General features: G+C 34.1%; 1 protein-coding gene across 5 annotated transcripts in view; it reads right to left on the bottom strand.

The window, feature by feature from the left end:
- Nucleotides 1–16,924, bottom strand: part of LOC129243817 (protein kinase C, brain isozyme-like) — a 105,320-nt gene that overhangs the window by 30,678 nt on the left and 57,718 nt on the right. Inside the window, exon 4 of one of the 5 annotated variants that reach the window (XM_054881145.1) lies at nt 8,903–9,033. The exons of 3 other annotated variants lie outside the window; for them this stretch is intronic. In XM_054881145.1, coding sequence (XP_054737120.1) covers nt 8,903–9,033 — 131 coding nt within the window. The remainder of the gene's footprint in view (nt 1–8,902; nt 9,034–16,924) is intronic. One more of the 5 variants, XM_054881144.1, reaches the window with a different exon arrangement.

The raw sequence follows: 16,924 nt of genomic DNA, 5'->3' as shown, positions 1-16,924 counted from the left end.
TGAAAAGAGGGTTTATTTCAGATGCAGGCATATTTATAAAGGGGTTTTCAATAAGGCCGGGTAGATGTTGAAATGGAATAAAATGGCGTTTGCTGTGTGGCACGTAGCGCCGTCCTGCTGGAACCACATGGCGTCTAGGTCCTTATTGTTCAATATGGGCCATAAGAAATTGGAAGGGCCACCACGTCTACCGAAAAATGGGCGCAATGCGCGCAACGTTTGCGTTAATGAACACTCATTTTGATAATAAAGTTTTATCATTTGAACGTGCTGTTCAATCGTGTAACTTGCCATGATGATTTGGCATAAACAACTGAATAATAAATAAAAGATTTGACAGATGTCACCAAAACAAAATGGCTGCCACAGGGCGCTAAAATCGACCCGCGCCAATTGAAAAACCCTCTATATCAGATTTTACAATCGTTATTAAAATTATAAAGTTACTTGATCTGCAAACGCAGGTGCATAATTGGTTTATACCAAATTTTGATTTTAATACCAGTTTCAAAAAACACATACACCAGTGTACAGTGATGTATTTTCTGATAATATTCGATACTTTATATTAAATTTAGGCTTTTATACCAGTTTAAAAATAATGTCTATACTAGTTCTCATGCTGATTCAAATAAATTTAAATAGTTTTCAAGTACGGTCACAAATTTTCCGATAATGTTCGATACTTTATACCAAATTTGGGTTTTTATACCAGTTTCAAAAACACATTTAGCAGCTTTCATGCTGCACTTACATAGTTTTCAAGCACACTTACGTATTTTTTGCAATTGTTTAATATTTTATACCAAATTTTGAGTTTTGTAGTAATTTCAAAAAACACATACACCAGCTGCATGATGCATTTACATACTTTTTAAATACAATTACATATTTTCTGCTGATGCTCGATATTTTATACCAGTTTTAAGACAAAACTATCAGTTTTAGTGTCGGTTTAAAGTAAATTAAATAATTTCCAAGTCAAATTGCTTTATCCAGATTTGTAATTTTATACCAATGAACCGGTTTTAAAATAAAAAATATCAGTTTTAGTACCGGTTTCAAGTAAATGAAATAGTTTTCAAGTCAAGTTGCTGTATACCAGATTTGTAATTTTATACCAATCCCAAATCTTTATATCAAATCACAAATAGCATAGCTTTCAAGTACAGTCACATTTTTTCTATGATGTTTGTTATTTATACCAGTTGTAAAGTGAAACATTTACCAGCGTTCATTCTGTTTTAAAATAAATTAAATAATTTTCAAGTCAAGCTACTTTATACCGGATCCTGAATTTTATACCAGCTGACAAATCAAACTTATAGCACTTTTCACGCTGATTAAAACTACATTAAATAATTTTTAAGTGAAGTTGGATATATTTTTATACCAAATTTTCACGTTCGTGCCAGTTTAAAATTAAACATATACCAGTTTTAAGGTCACTCAAAAACTAATTAAACTTTGTTGTAAAGTTGCTAAATTCCCTTATACCAGTTGCGGATTAAAACCTATACAAGTTTTATACCAGTTTGAATGCGGGTTTTATGCCAATATCAAAATACAACATTTACAAGTTTTCATGGTGGCTTATATACTTTTTTCACCCTTCCATCCATTACAATTTCTAAAAACTATTTTGTATAACATTTTATGGCTTTTATATCAGTTTTTTATATTTTTAAGTAAAAAAACGAATACTACATATATATAGGCAACAAGCATTACATTATGATTTCATACATTCTAAATGCGCATTCTGAGAAAAACTCCTCCTAAATTATAAATAGAAGAAGGCCCTAACCACTGAACTTGAAATTGTTGCGAATCTGAAGAGTTTAGTAAAGATTTACAATGGCTGAATATTACATACTTATAATTTGAATTTACTCGTACTTCAAACCACATTTCTTGGCCTTTATTACCATAAACTTAATATTAAATATTTATGAGTATATAAATATTTATAAATAAAACCAATACTTAAGTAAATATTCACTTATGCCTGTATCAACATACCTATGACCAGCATGCAATACGAAGGACCCCACTTTGATTTTGACTTAACTCAATAGAAAAACCAATAAAATCAACGTACCATCATCGCCCCTACTCTCTTACTTTCCCACTGACCCTACATATGTATCATACAACTGTATATCTATTTTTGCCCAAACTCACATCATTGCTCTATGGTTTTTCTGACTTTCCTAAGTTCTTGTTGCCTTTTTGCCTGTTGGCTATATTTAAAATGAATTGTTACACACACATCGACGTATGCGCATATTTGTTGGCATATAGGTCATATTAGCGAAATTTCCTAGACATGCGCAAAATTAGGCTCGTCATATAATGCCACGACTTGTAACGATGATGAGGTTGTTTGTGAGTGAAGGGAAAGATCAGAATGAGCAACAGTGTTTCTTTATTTAACCCAGCCTTGTATGAGGCAAACATAAGCACCCGATGAACCATATATGTACACATGTAGTTAGGTAGGCAGCAGTTTGAGTGGCAAAATGCAAAAATGAGCAGATCCCTTTGACCAAATTGCTTGGGGCAACTTACTAACCAACCAAACCAACAGATGCCACCCGACGGGCATGCCACACAAACAAAGCAGCTAAATTGAAAGACTCTACCAACAAATAAACCCCTTAACTAACCGCCAACAACACAACATCGCTAAGCTGACGGGTATGTCATCAAACCGAAATTTCAAACAACAAAGCACAGCGCCTGCTGTTGCTCGTCAACTAAACGAGGCTCATCAGTCGCTTGCATGTTTCGAAATCACCTCACCCTGCAATGAAAGCCAATAGGCAATGCAAATATTAGTGCTGGGAAAGGACACGCAAGGAAGGCACGTTGGGTATTGTGGTTATCAGCGTGACAATTCACCAGTCAGCTAGGGGGAACTTGCCAGTGCAAGAAATTCCTCTTGTTTGTTGCCAGTTTTGCCTGGCATTCATGCCATTTGAAGCATTTCGCCATTTGTTGAGCTTTTAAGATTGTTGTGCGCAGTTTATAAATGTGTTGACAAAAGGCTTGAATTGTAAAAAGACGCTACTGTCAAGGTATCTATCAATACATACAAAATATCATACCTTGAACCAGTAGAATAGTTGGAAAAGAATAGTAAAAGGTTGGTATAGCAGTAAAAAGAAATTTGTATAACAATGGGAGCAAATCAGAAGTATTTTGCTGAAAAAATAATATAATAACTAAGGCGAAATTAGGTACATAACTATTTTTCGAACTGGTATAAACTCGTGCAAATCTAGTCTAAATTATAGTAAGTATTTTTACCTGTGAAATTTAGAAATAATAGGAGCTAATCAGATTGTATTTTGCTAAAAAAATATAAAAACTAACAATAAAACTGGTATAAAAGAAGAGAAAGTAAAATTTGTAAAAACCGGTTTACTAATATGACCGATATTATACCACGAATTAGTGTTTCAGTTAATTATAAAATATTTTATATACTTATATGAAAACTGGCATAAAATTGAAAATCGTATAAAATTGGCATAAAAAGTTATAATAACATAAACTTTCTAAAAGTCCAGTAAAAGGGAGAATTGTCATAACTTAACACAAATTTGTATTAAATAGTGAATTAAGCTGCTATAAAATCTGGCATAAAAACTGGTAAATGGTGACTAATAAAAAAATTTTACTAAACAAAAATTTTAAATTATTCCACTAAAATAAATGAAATTCATGAGACATTTGCAAATCCTTTCGTTAAAACTAAAAAAAAAGAATTGCCTAAAGCGCGACTAAATCCGATTGTTACATTCTTGTACTTGGAAATTTTCTCACACTCATTTTCCTTCATATTTTCTTATTAAATATTCAACACATGCTAAGGGTTTTTTGCTGGGTTCAGCAACGGAATTTGCATTGTCCTCAAAAGCGGAGAACAGCGAATGCCTGGAGGGTTCCAAATGTATTCCCATGCGTTTGAATGCGAACCCCAATGAACACTCATACGTGAAGGTATCTACTTGTACCTACAACTATAAGCCAATACAAATGCAAATGTATGCTTCCCTTTGTTTTTTCTTTCTGCACACACATTGAAATACCTTTCAGTACTTGCTTAACGCATTACAGCTGTAAAATATACGTTTTTGTTATTCCCCTAGCCAACTTTTAGGACGGTGCTCAAATGTGCAGGCAAATTCTGAACGAACCCCTGTGCCTACTTTCAGCGTTTTTGTCATTACAAAAATATATTTAATATAGTTGTATAAAAATAAATAAAAAATTTATGCGAGTATGTATTTTTAGTGTCAGTTTTGCGCAATTTCTTCCTTGCAACGTTGACGATTTTCTCTCATGTGTCCTGATTTTTCTTTGCATTTACATAAAATATTATTTGCATACAAAATTTGTAAACAAATTGTGGTCGTTCCACAACAATTGAATGTGTGCTTGCTCACTTGGGTCAGCTGTCTCTAGTTTTCTTGCTTTTGTTTTTTGATTAATTTTGTAGTAATATGTTTTGAAAACGTTTTTTCAACTAACAAAAAAAGCTAAAAATGGTTTAGAATAGCCTTTGAGTAATCGATATGTGGCAAGCAGTCCACATTTTTTCCATTTGTTCATTTCAATTGCTTCGTATGCTAAAATTGGTGATTTATCATACGCCGTGTGGCACCAGTTGGTTTCTATGTTTCGGGCAAATTGCAAGTTATTGACTTTCAGTGTAGAATGAAATACATGTAATTTATTAAAAACAGCTCTAAGCTATTTTCTTAGTGAATTGGCGAATATTCGGTGACATGAAAAATTTATTTGATATACTTTCAGAAAGTTTGGAATAAATTCTATTATAAAATTAATATTGCTACTCAATTGCGAGAAAAAGGAATTGCCGGCGGCACATAATATTATATTACACAACTTGTTGGCGCAGGTTTGGCATAAACATAGAATTCTCTTCGTTAGGTTTCTAAAGTTATTTGAAGGGTAAAATGTCACGTATACGCCCCCGGCTTGATAGGAGTACACACGGAGAAGTTGTTTAATGTAAACGCTTGCTGGCCAGTTGCACTGTTTTTTTTTTTTGAAGTTATAAAAGTGCGGAATATGGTTAAGTGAAGCCAAGGAGAAAATCTGTCATACATCGTTTTTAAAGTTTACATGTGAGGTGCTTTTTAGTCAAGTCAGAATTTACTTTTTCTTGCGGTGAATCGGCATACAAAATTAGAGGAATTTTGCACTTGAAGTACAAAATATGTTGAAGAATTTTATGTAGAATTAAAAAAATGTTTAATTAAAAAAAATTAGATTATAAAATTAAATTAAAAAAATTATTAATTGGCGCGTACACTTCTGTTAGGTGTTTGGTTCAGCTCCTTTTCCTATTTGTGGCGCGTTTTGATGTTATTCCACAAATAGAGGGTCTTACAATTTTAAGCCTATTCCGAATGGCAGATATTTTTGATGATAAGCTTTTTCATAACAGAAATACACTTTGCAATTGCCGGCCGTTAAATATTGGAAAAAAACTTTTTCATTTTGTTTCACGTACAGAGATTCGAAACTACGTTATCCGATTGGTAGTCACGCACCAACCAATATTGCGAGGATAATTTGTTGTTGACAAATAGTGGCAGCATAAAACATTTCTTTAAGGCAGGTTGTAGAGAAGATAAAACTTGGGCTGGTCGTTCCGGTATCTTAGAACCGACAGTGGGACTTATTTGTTTCTCAAAAATCAAAAACTGCATAAAACTTTAAAATATGATAAAAAATGGTTAGGTATGCAATTTCAGCACATAGTTCTGACTCCAATCGACTACTGAAGAAGTGAATGAATCTGAAGTGAAATTGTCAATTGAAATAAATCCCTAAGCCAGTCGTACAGATTAAAATTTACCGAAAAAAGTTCTGAAAAGTACTATTTCACGCCGATAAGAGTAGGATTAATCAATTGCTTCAAATCATGAGAAGATTTTTTTGCAGTAAGCCTTTAAAAAGAGGGGAGAGCCTTTGAAAAAAGAGTTGGAATTTTCTTGTTACCTTTCTACTTTTCTTTTTCCACAAACATTTATCTTCGCTTCTTTTAAACTGCTGCAATTTTATAAGTCAGTCGTAATGTATGACTTGGTTTTGGGGCAATGATTTGTAGCAAAAATTTCATTTCAAAGAAAATATTTTTCTTAATAGCTGCTAAAAAAATTTTGGCTGTTGTAGGAACTTTTTGTACAATAACAAGTTTTGAATTTTCTTCTAAGCAGCTTTAGCAAATTTTTCACTTTCTAAATGGCAACACAATGCCTTTAGATACACATCATCATCATCATCATCATGGCATCCCTGTCCGGCGTGAACCATTGCTTCCATTACAATTCACCTCCACGTCACTCGATCGTTAGCTTTGTGTTTGATATCAGATATGCCTTCAAGCCATCTCTCCATCGTTTTCCCAGCAGACCTCTTCTTCTGTCGCCTTGTGGATTCGTTTCGGATATCTTTTTTAGAGTTCTATCGTTGCTAATTCCATTTGTGGAACAACATCGAGACGCACGCCACAAATAGGAGGAGGAGCAACGGCCATATATATACCCTATATATATAGCGTTGCTCATTCATAAAATGTGACCATACCCGTAAAATGTGATCATACCATCGAATCCTTTGCGCTTTGATGTATCTCATTACATTTGGACCCCTGAGAAATCTGTCTAACTCGTCCTTTTACCGAATGCGGTAAGTACCGTCTTCATCGTACAGGTCCATATATTTGTCTTAGAATCTTTCTTTCTTAGGTCTTATGACAGGTTTGAAAATTCGGAGTTTCTCAGTTCTAGAAAATAATCTCGACTTCATCAACTTTGTCTGCGCGAAGTAAGACTTATTTGTCGTTTGTATCCTGTCTTGTATGGCAATAGATGTATCTTTCTGTCCAAAATACTTAAAGTCATTGACCATTTCAAAGCTATAGCGGCCGATTTCTGAGTTATGTGTTACGTTGCGGTCTACACCTTCCATATATAGTACATATTTAGTTTTTCCTTTTGCTGTTAAGCCCTTTAGATGCACAGTTCTAGAAAATTTCTCACACCAAAAACATTTTCTTTTATATAAATTTCGAAATTTTCTTATAACAACGGATGCAAATTTTCCGCTAATATATTTCTTCTTTTAGAACTGATTTCTATTCTTCTTGATGAACGTGAAAACTGCTTAATCTTTGCCAAACCGCATCACTCGTTTCTTTCTCGCTCTAACTTCGCTAGTTTTATTAATCATTCCCCTCTTCCTTTACTACCACCAGCTGACGAGGCGTTGATACTTTCAGAGCTGGAGCGCTTGTAACACTTTGGTCGACATAACCCAGCTAGCGGAGCGCATACAGTTCATGCAACTCATTATTCCAACATCCGCGATATTCCTTGTTGCCAACGAGCAAATTTCCAAAGAGATTTCCTAGCGCGTCGTAAATCTTTTCACTGTTCATATAAAGGCGACCATGATAAGAGGCTTATAAAGTATTAGTTTTGTTCGTCGAGAGAGGATTTTACTACTTAAACAGCGCATCTAACTATTAGAAAATATAGTTTTCCATTTATAATAAATCAAATTGTAAATATTAGCTTGGGGAAAAAGCAATCCATTATATTCGCGTAAAGTTTCTGCGCAAATGATTTAAAACTATTTCATGGTCGTTTCTTAATTCCTGGGCGATGCTATGACTACTAACATGCCACTTAGCTTCGATGATTTCTGTGTTTTCACCGAAGTTTTCGAAATTTTCTCTAACATCAAAAATGTCTGAACGGAATCAAAATTTCACGCTATTAGCTGTTGCAGTATGAGTACCATAGCTCTGGGCTCCGAATAGCACTGAAAAAATTAGAGTTTTCACATATTTTGTCCTCAGCGCCACCTAGCGTATACATTTGCTGGAAATATTTTTCTTCTTCTGTAATAACTAACAAATATTCTCAGACCTGTTTTGTGTTTTTTTTAAGTGTGCACTAAATTGGATCATAAATATGGGGATTTCGACACATCTTAACTCCAGCACCACCTAGCGGGTGTACTTTCCGCAAAAGCATTTCTTCATAACGAAACATTTCTAGTGAGAAGTAAGTCAGCATATAAATACGATTCTTACAAATATTTCTACTACAGCACCACCTGACGGCGATTATTTGGTATCTTAAAGAGGTATGTGGCAAAAATAAAGTCCATCTGTTAAACTAATCAACCGTTTATTATCTATTTAGCGAAGCTCAAATATTTGATTATCCGTCAGCAACAAACTAAATGCTTACCTGATCTGGAAATTACCAGCGCATCATTCCTAAAATAATGAAAATATAAATCGCTTAAACTAAGCTGTGAGCCGTTGTCAGTCTCACTAATTCATTGCATTGTGCTACTTTGAAAATTTCTTTAATTTTAAATGGACTTAACGACGATCGAATAATGTCTTGAGTACAAACGAAATGTGTGAATTACAATGCGTAAAAGTTTTAAGTAGAAACTGTGGCAGTGTGGGAAAGAGGAAAAAGTAGTAGACAAGACAGTAGTAAGTAGTTAAGTAGTCAATATACGAACAGCAACCAAATAGAAAGTGATTGTGCGTAGCGAAAAATAAGTACATAGTAAAGAGTAATAGGAATAGTTTAAGTAGAGTAAGAAGAAGAAAGTTTTAACAAGAAATCATGAAATTGAAGAACAAGACAGCTACAAGAACAAAGTGCACGCAGAAAAGCATTACAAATAAAAGGAAAAGAAGTGGAAATTAAGTAACTACCAAACGAAAGAAAACACAAAACAGTAAATATTGTAGTAGGAAAAAAGCAGCGCCCGCCAGCTGCACACAAGTAATTTTAAACATCGTACATATTTGGCTGGGGCAGCCACACTTTACCTCGACACTTGAGCCCTTTGTGGGTGATGCCATGCAACAGCGAGCCGCAATGATCGCAAAACATCGGTGACAGGAAGGAGATGTGCTGCCATTTGTGCGGCATCTGATGGGCCTGGGAATAGGTGAGAAAACTGATGGAAAATTAACATAAAGCTTAGCGGAAGAAAACGAACAAAAAATGCATTGGAAGGTACTTAATAGTCAGAAGGCAGGTGTTGTACTATAAGTAAATGGGGGAAAAGCAAAAAAAAGTAATAATAATAGTAATAATAATAATTAAATTTATTTAGTTGGTATGGCATATAAAACAGGTGGAGGTGGAGGTGAAGGTTCAATGAGCGCTAAGAGAGCATGAATGAGAAAGTGAAGAAGGCACTACTTGAATGTGTAAAAATATATAAAAAATATTTCTTTGTAATTTTTAAGTTCAGGTATTCTTGAACCATATTTTGTTTTTTTTTTGCTCATGACTACATATTTTTGCAGTTGTATTTTCTTAGTGTTTGCTTATCATCATCTGACGTGAAAACTAAGTGTGCCCTTTTAATAGTTTATGTTAACATTTAAGCTTTTTCCTGCCACGTTTTTTGAGCTCTAATTTTCTGTACATTTTTTCTTTGCATTTCCTTACTAAGCACTTAACTTCGAAAATACTAGAGTTTTTCGCACTTTTTTTACCTACAAGTAAGAAAAATTAAAAAAATTGAAAAAAATACATGCAGTTCGCATATTTTGCATGCATTCTTCTTATTTTTTACTTGCCTTTTACTTCTACCGTATTTTTCTACTTTTTTTCACTTCTTTTCTACGTTATTTTATGCCTTGGAAAACATGACAGCTGGTTGAATGGTTTTTATGTTTTAATGTAAACGTTTACTTTAACTTTTAAAACACAGATGTAACGAATACTACGCGAAAATTAACGCCATTCACGCGCTTTGCACTAACAGAAGCGAGCCAATGCGCACATAAAGCTGACAATACAGTTGCCCATATACATACAAATGGACATATATACAAACATATACATTCAGACATACGAATGGATGTTTGAAAAATGGCTGAATTGATGAAAATCTACAATGGTATTTGTTTTAATGGCGGGAAAAATGTAAGATTACATTTGTTCTAATGTTGCGTATACGCCACGGTGCCCACTGAGAGTTGATGTTGATGGAAATGGTAATTTGTGTGAAATACACTTAAAGTCGATTGTATTTGACTATTTTGATAAACATTTTTTTTGTATAAAAAATACTTCACTGTCAAGGCGGAAAATGAAGATTTTCTCAATTACTCCAACTTATTTTTTGAATAAATATTTTTAGAATAAAAGCTTTCACCCATATGCAGACGCTCCTGCAATTTTAGTGAAAAATAACGAGAAACATTTTTGTGAAACATTCCAATCCTCTAACTCTTCAATAGATAGGTTTTTTTTGTCTCTTTTGTAGTAAAGGGCAAAAAATACTTATAACTGAGGAATATAGCGGGTTAAAATATACAAGAAAAATATTTTCCATACAATATTGTTATAGGTCTCTTAACGCGCAAAAGTTCAAAATTCAACTTAAATACTAGAAATAAGTCAACACTTTTTTTCCATTCCGAATCTAAAAATTTTGTTATTTTAAAAAGGATTGCTTTTGTCGTACAATGTAATAAATTACAGTTGGATCACTAAAAGTAAAACAAAAAAAAAAAAAAAACACACTAACTGAATTCCGTCAAGGGAGGAGTGGATGTTTACGTATGGCTCGAATTGGGACGGAAGAGTTGGTAGGAGAGTATTCTGTGAGCAGCTCCCCATCAAGCTGAAATTTAGGCTTCCGGACCACTATAGTGTTTTCCAAACCTAGGTAGCCGCAATTAATGAAGCAGTGGATTGGTTGCTCACTTCTGTAATTATTGTAAGGAATGTAAATATCTACTCCGACAGTCAAGTGGCAATTAGAGCTTTGGGCTCATTGTTTGTGCATTCGAAATTAATCGGGCCCCAGTCATAGCGGCATAGAGGAATGCTGGGATGATGAGCTGCCTAGACAGAGGGCCCGGAGATAGTTTTATCGCAAAATGAGGAGATTAGATTAGACCTGTGGTCTCCTTCTGGAAAGGTGGACCTCGCGTTAACTCAGCGAGGGGCTAGTGCGTAAACGTGCAAAGTCGTGAGATCCTTCTGGCCACGGGTAGATCGGAGGTGTTTCTAAGGGAACTTCTAAGAGTAAAAAAGCTGCGTCTATCGAATTTGGTAAGCATCCTTACCAGTCATTGTTCGTTAGGTGTCCACGCGGTGAGACTTAGGATTGCTTTAAGTCCTTTCTACCGAAGCTGTTTGGAGGACGAAGTGGAATCATCTCAGCATCTTCTTCTCAGCTGCCTTGCTTTCATCGGGAAAGGTTTCAGACATCTGGGGTCACACTTGCGGATATTCCTGCTTTAAATTTTACACATCTGAGGAAATTCCTCAGTAGCTTGAAGCGGCTAATACGAACGTAAATAGCCCCTGTTGGTCGTCATCCTCTAATTCCAAAGCCCCTTCTTCCTTTTTTCGCCTGTCATTTCTTTCTCATTTTCCTTTAGAACGGATGAATTTTGAATATTTGTCCAAGGGCCTCTTGCAAGGGCCTCATCCTAATCCATATTTAGTGGTTTAATATCGTAAAATGACGAATTCGTTATTTCCAAGGAATTGTAATTTTAGTTTCAATAAGTTTACCAAAGATTGTACGATTTGATGTAGTCTAGTGTACATCATAAAAAAAAACAGAGAAACAAAATTTATATTCACCAACTGTTAAAATGCAAGAAGAATACGCTGCTACGAAACTTAAATGCCTTTTATAAAAAAGCGAAAGTGGAAGCACATTTTTCCCCTAAGAAGGCTTACATTGAAAAGTAAGGCCAAAGTAAAGAAAATGAATAACCACTTTCACGATGAAAAAATACGAATTCACGCATTAATAATTAAAGCCAGACGTTTGTGGCATACACACATACATCCATACGCACATAAAGAGATTCCTGAAATCGTAAATACTATGCTTAGTGGAAGAATGATTGCAAAAATACTGAGCGAGCTGGTATGAAAATATGTAGTTAGCCGTCTGCCTGGCCGACGACACAAGCCTTAAGTACCATAAATAGTTTGTGTCGCCGGAAAATCAAGAAAAAAATATCATACAAATACAAAAATTCACATTCATAACATGCGCGCATACTGGCACATACCTGCATAAATTAATGTGTGTTTGTGTATTAAAAATCGCGAACTATATGTTGCATGCACACACTCATGCACATGTTCTGACCTTTATTCTGCCTTCGATATTGACATTGCCACACCGTTTCCAACGTTTTCAACGTCTGATGAGCTGACTTTCGCCAGTACGCCTACAATAACCGCTTCATTGCCTACTAATCTTCATATTGCAAATGTCCTCGCCGTCGAGGCGAAGGTAAAAGAAAAGGCACGGACCAAACGAAAGGAATAATAAATCCAAATGCTTACTTTCTTACAGACTTGCATGTGTGTGGGTGTGCTCGTTGAAGTGTTTGTCTGCCGCATTAGGCGCCATTGGAAGCATTTATGAATGAGCACTGACCCTTCAACTTAGTATAGGCCGAATATACTTCATATATTATTTTATTAATGTAGTACAGAATTACTTATGTAACAATGTGCTCAGTGCATATATGGGTGTATACTTATGTATAATATATTAAATATATCAGTTGAAAGAAGTAGATGTAAATATTATATATAAGGTTGTCAAAAAAGTCTTGCGGTATTTTTATTGAATTTTCAATTGTTCATAAAATTGGTTATAATAATGCGATTTAAGTCAAATATGCGCCGTTTTGTTCGATGACGAGTTCCAAACGAGATGCCAACTTCATAATGCCCCTCTTATAGAAGCTCGCTTCCCTATTGTCAAAAATCTCGGAGAGCCAATTTTTACAGGACTCTCTTATGGACAACTTCCGACTACCAAGCTCGTTCGCCATGGACAGAAATAGGTGGTAATCACTTGGTGCGAGATCCGGACTATACGATGGATGCAAAAGAACCTCCCATCCGAGTTCCCTGAGCTTCTAGCGCGTCACCAAAGATGTGTGTGGCCTGGCGTTGTCCTGATGGAAGACAATTCGGCCTCTGTTGATCAAAGATGGCCTCTTCTGCATGAGTGCTGCATTCAAGTGGTCCAGTTGTTGGCAGTACAGGTCCGAATTGAGCGTTTGGCCATAGGGGAGCAGCTCATAGTGGATAATTCCCTGCCAATCCCACCAAACACACAGAAGAACCTTCCTGGCCGTCAATCCAGGCTTGGCCACCGTCTGGGCAGCTTCACCGCTTTTCGACCACGACCGTTTGCGCTTCACGTTGTCTTAAGTGACCCACTTTTCATCGCCAGTCACCATCCGCTTCAAAAACGGGTCGATTTTGTTGCGATTCAGAAGCGATTCGCATGCATCCATATGGGCAAAAATGTTTTTTTGCGTCAAGTCGTGTGGCACCCATACATCGAGCTTCTTTTTGAGTCCAAGCTGCTTCAAATGGTTTATAACGGTTTGATGACTCATGCCCAGCTCTTCGCCGATGCTACGGCTGCTACTATGCCGGTCTCTTTCGATCAATTCAGCGATTTTATCGCAATTTTCGACGACAGGCCTTCCGGACCGTGGCGCAACTTCGATCACCTCTGCACCAGAACGAAAACGTTGAAACCATCGTTGTGCGGTGGAAATGGAAACTGTATCGGGTCCATAAACTGCACAAATTTTATTGGCAGCATGAGATGCATTTTTGCCTTTATCGTAGTAGTACTGTAAAATATGCCGTATTTTCTCTTTATTTTGCTCCATGTTTGCGACGTTATAACTCACGAACGACCAAAAGCAAACAACAATTAATCAAACACGTGTTAGCACGTGAAAAGAGCTTTCCAAAAAGCTCTAGCGTGAACCGATGCGACGAATACAACTAGAACTACGCGTTTGCAAAGACAAGCTTGCGGAAATACCGCAAGACTTGTTGGCCAACCTTATATAAAACTGCGACAAAGGTGTTGAACACCAGTAACAGAAAGGCAACTTAAATGCCAACTGGAATTTGTACTTTTGCTGTACTTTGTCTGCGTAAATATACGTTTAGCGATATTTGAATTTAATAGGTAATCGAATTTTTGTTTGTTTGTTGTTTTTTGTCGGGACAACAAGCAGGTATAACTCTCAGACAACATTAAGTCCATTGTATTGCACCCGGGTTCCCTTCTCCCTATCTTTAAATCTACCCGGCCTCCGAAGAAATCTGAGTAGATATTTTGGTGTCAAGGACCCAAGATGGCCAGTGCCACAGACTTCAAGCCTGATTCGAGCGAAGGCCGAGTAGACGCACAGAAAGTGGTCTGCCGTCTTAACCTCCACCACACGTGCTCGGCAGAGTGCCTTGTCTGAGATGTCATCAGTTCAAATATGCTGTCGCTGCAGACATCCATACAGATCTGCCTCTCCACATATTTTCTACAACAAATTTCGTTGAATAATAATTAGATAATCTTGTTTTTGAATGACTTTTTAATAAATCAACAAAAAAAAAAAGATTTTGAGTGATGCAATATTTTTTATTAATTTTGAGCTCTATGTACTCCTTTGCTTTGTCTGTTTGAATACTGTAGCTTTCTGGTTCACAAGCGTCAAATATTATTGCAAAAATCATGAATCTTCCAGTTCGGTGATTAATTTTGCGCCATATCAGATTTGTAACCAGTGTTGCGGATTCCTTGTATTTTTGTAGTAATAATATTGAGAGAAGCATGCTGTTCCTATAATTGGTCTGAATCGAGCTTTTTGAATAATGATCTTCAACTTACAAAAAATTTGTTTTTTTTTTTTAATTTCCAAAAAATTCCAAATGATTTTTTATTTACAATTTTTTGCTTTTTCGAAGAGTTTAAAACACTTTTAAAAAAATTCAAATGATTTTTAATTTACAATGTTTTTTCTTCAAAAAATTTCGAAAAATTCAAAAAGATCTTTTTTTACAATAATTTGTGTTTTTTTTTCAAAAGTTTAATAATAATTTCCAAAAAATTCAAAATGATCTTTACTTTACAAATTTTTTTTTTTCAAAAAATTAAAAAAAAAAATTCCAAAAATTCAAAATGATCTTTATTTACAATAATTTGTTTTTTTTTTTTCAAAAAGTTTAAAATAATTTTCAAAAAATTCAAAATGATTTTTAATTAAAATAATTTGTGTTTTCGAAAAGTTTAAAACAATTTCCAAAATATTCAAAATGATCTTTACTTTACAAATATTTTTTTTCAAAAAATTTAAAAAAACTTTCCAAAAATTCAAAATGATCTTTATTTACAATAATTTGTTTTTTTTTTTCGAAAAGTTTACAACAATTTTCAAAAAATTCAAAATGATATTTAATTTACAAACATTTTCTTCACAAAAAGTTAAAAAAAAAAATTCCAAAAAATTCAACATGATTTTTATTTAAAATAATTTGTTTTTTCGAAAAGTTTGCAACTATTTTAAAAACATTCAAAATGATTACTAAATTACAATATTTTGTTTTTTCGAAAAGTTTACAACAATTTTCAAAAAATTCAAAATGATCTTTAATTTACAAACATTTTGTTTACAAAGAATTAAACAAAATTTTTTTTAAATTCAAAATGGTCTATAATTTATAAAAATCGTTTATTTCAAAAAGTTTCAAACAATTTCCAAAAAGTTCAAAAACATCTTTAATTTAGAAAAACATTTTTTTTGTTTTCAAAAAGTTTAAAACAATTTCCGAAAGATTCAAAATAATCTTTAATTTGCAAACTTTTTTTTGAAAATATTTCCAAAAAATTCGAAATGATCTCTAATTTATTATAATTTTTTGTTTGGAAAAAGTTAAAAACAATTTCTAGAAAATTCAAAAATTCCTTAATTTACAAAGTTTTTTTTTTTAATTTTAAAGGTTAAAACAATTTCCAGGAAATTCAAAATAATCTTTAATTTACAACCTTGTTTTTCAAAAGTTAAAAAAAAAATGCCAAAAAATTCAAATTTTGTATTTAATTTACAATACATACATTTTTTTTTCAAAAAATTTTAAATTTCTTTTTTTAATTCAAGAAAACTTTGCGTAAAAATTTAAAAAATTATAGTCGTAAAGTACTATAGCCTTTAAAAAATTAAAAAAAATACGCTCTTAGCGTAGACATTTGGCTGAAGGTAATATTGTAGCGCACTTGGCAATGCTCCTTTCTTTTATCTCAGTTAAAGCCTTTACCTAAACTGCACCAAAAATGCGTTTCATGAGCTTAGGTCAATACCTGAAAAACTAGTCTTCCAACAAACAAAAGAACAAACAAAAAAATTTGATTGTAGTAAATGCTCAGAAGTTTAAGCTATTTACCGCATCTGTGCCAGAGCATCGAATAATCTTGACTTAAAGCTTCACAACTAACTCTAGCTGGTTAGCTGGAATCCGCACCGAGGGTATGAGACTGGACTTTACTTTTAGGGCAAATGTAATTGTCATCCAAGTAGATAAGTATTCCGAAAACACAAAAAGATGAAAAAAGCGATCATAAAATCAAAAAGTATATCAGTTAAGCAGTTAAAATATTCCACAAAATTCTCGTGAAATTGTACTGTTCATATAACATTTACAATAAAATTTTAGAAATCGCTTTATAACCCTTTTTACGTGCAAGATAAAGATTTTTATAACCAAAAATTTTGGCAACTTTTTTCAACGTGGTGACCATGACTTTGTCACATTTCTGCTCCTACCAAAAAATTCAAATTCCTTTGTACCAATTTACACTTTATAATTATAACTGGAACATAAGCAAATATAAGCAAATCAAACTAACAGAACCAAATTTCAAAATAATAATTTTTTTTTCTCTTCTCTTGCGCCTAAGTGGGATGAAAAAAGACAAGCAAAACAAATATAAAAAAGGACGACCTGTAGAATAATGGACTTCTCGCCGTTTTGTTCCTAGGCGTCAC

The sequence above is a fragment of the Anastrepha obliqua genome, chromosome 4 (genome assembly GCF_027943255.1).
Source record: "Anastrepha obliqua isolate idAnaObli1 chromosome 4, idAnaObli1_1.0, whole genome shotgun sequence".
Lineage (NCBI taxonomy): Eukaryota > Metazoa > Arthropoda > Insecta > Diptera > Tephritidae > Anastrepha > Anastrepha obliqua.
Note: the sequence above shows the minus strand (reverse complement) of the source record. Positions and strands in the feature narration are given on the sequence as shown.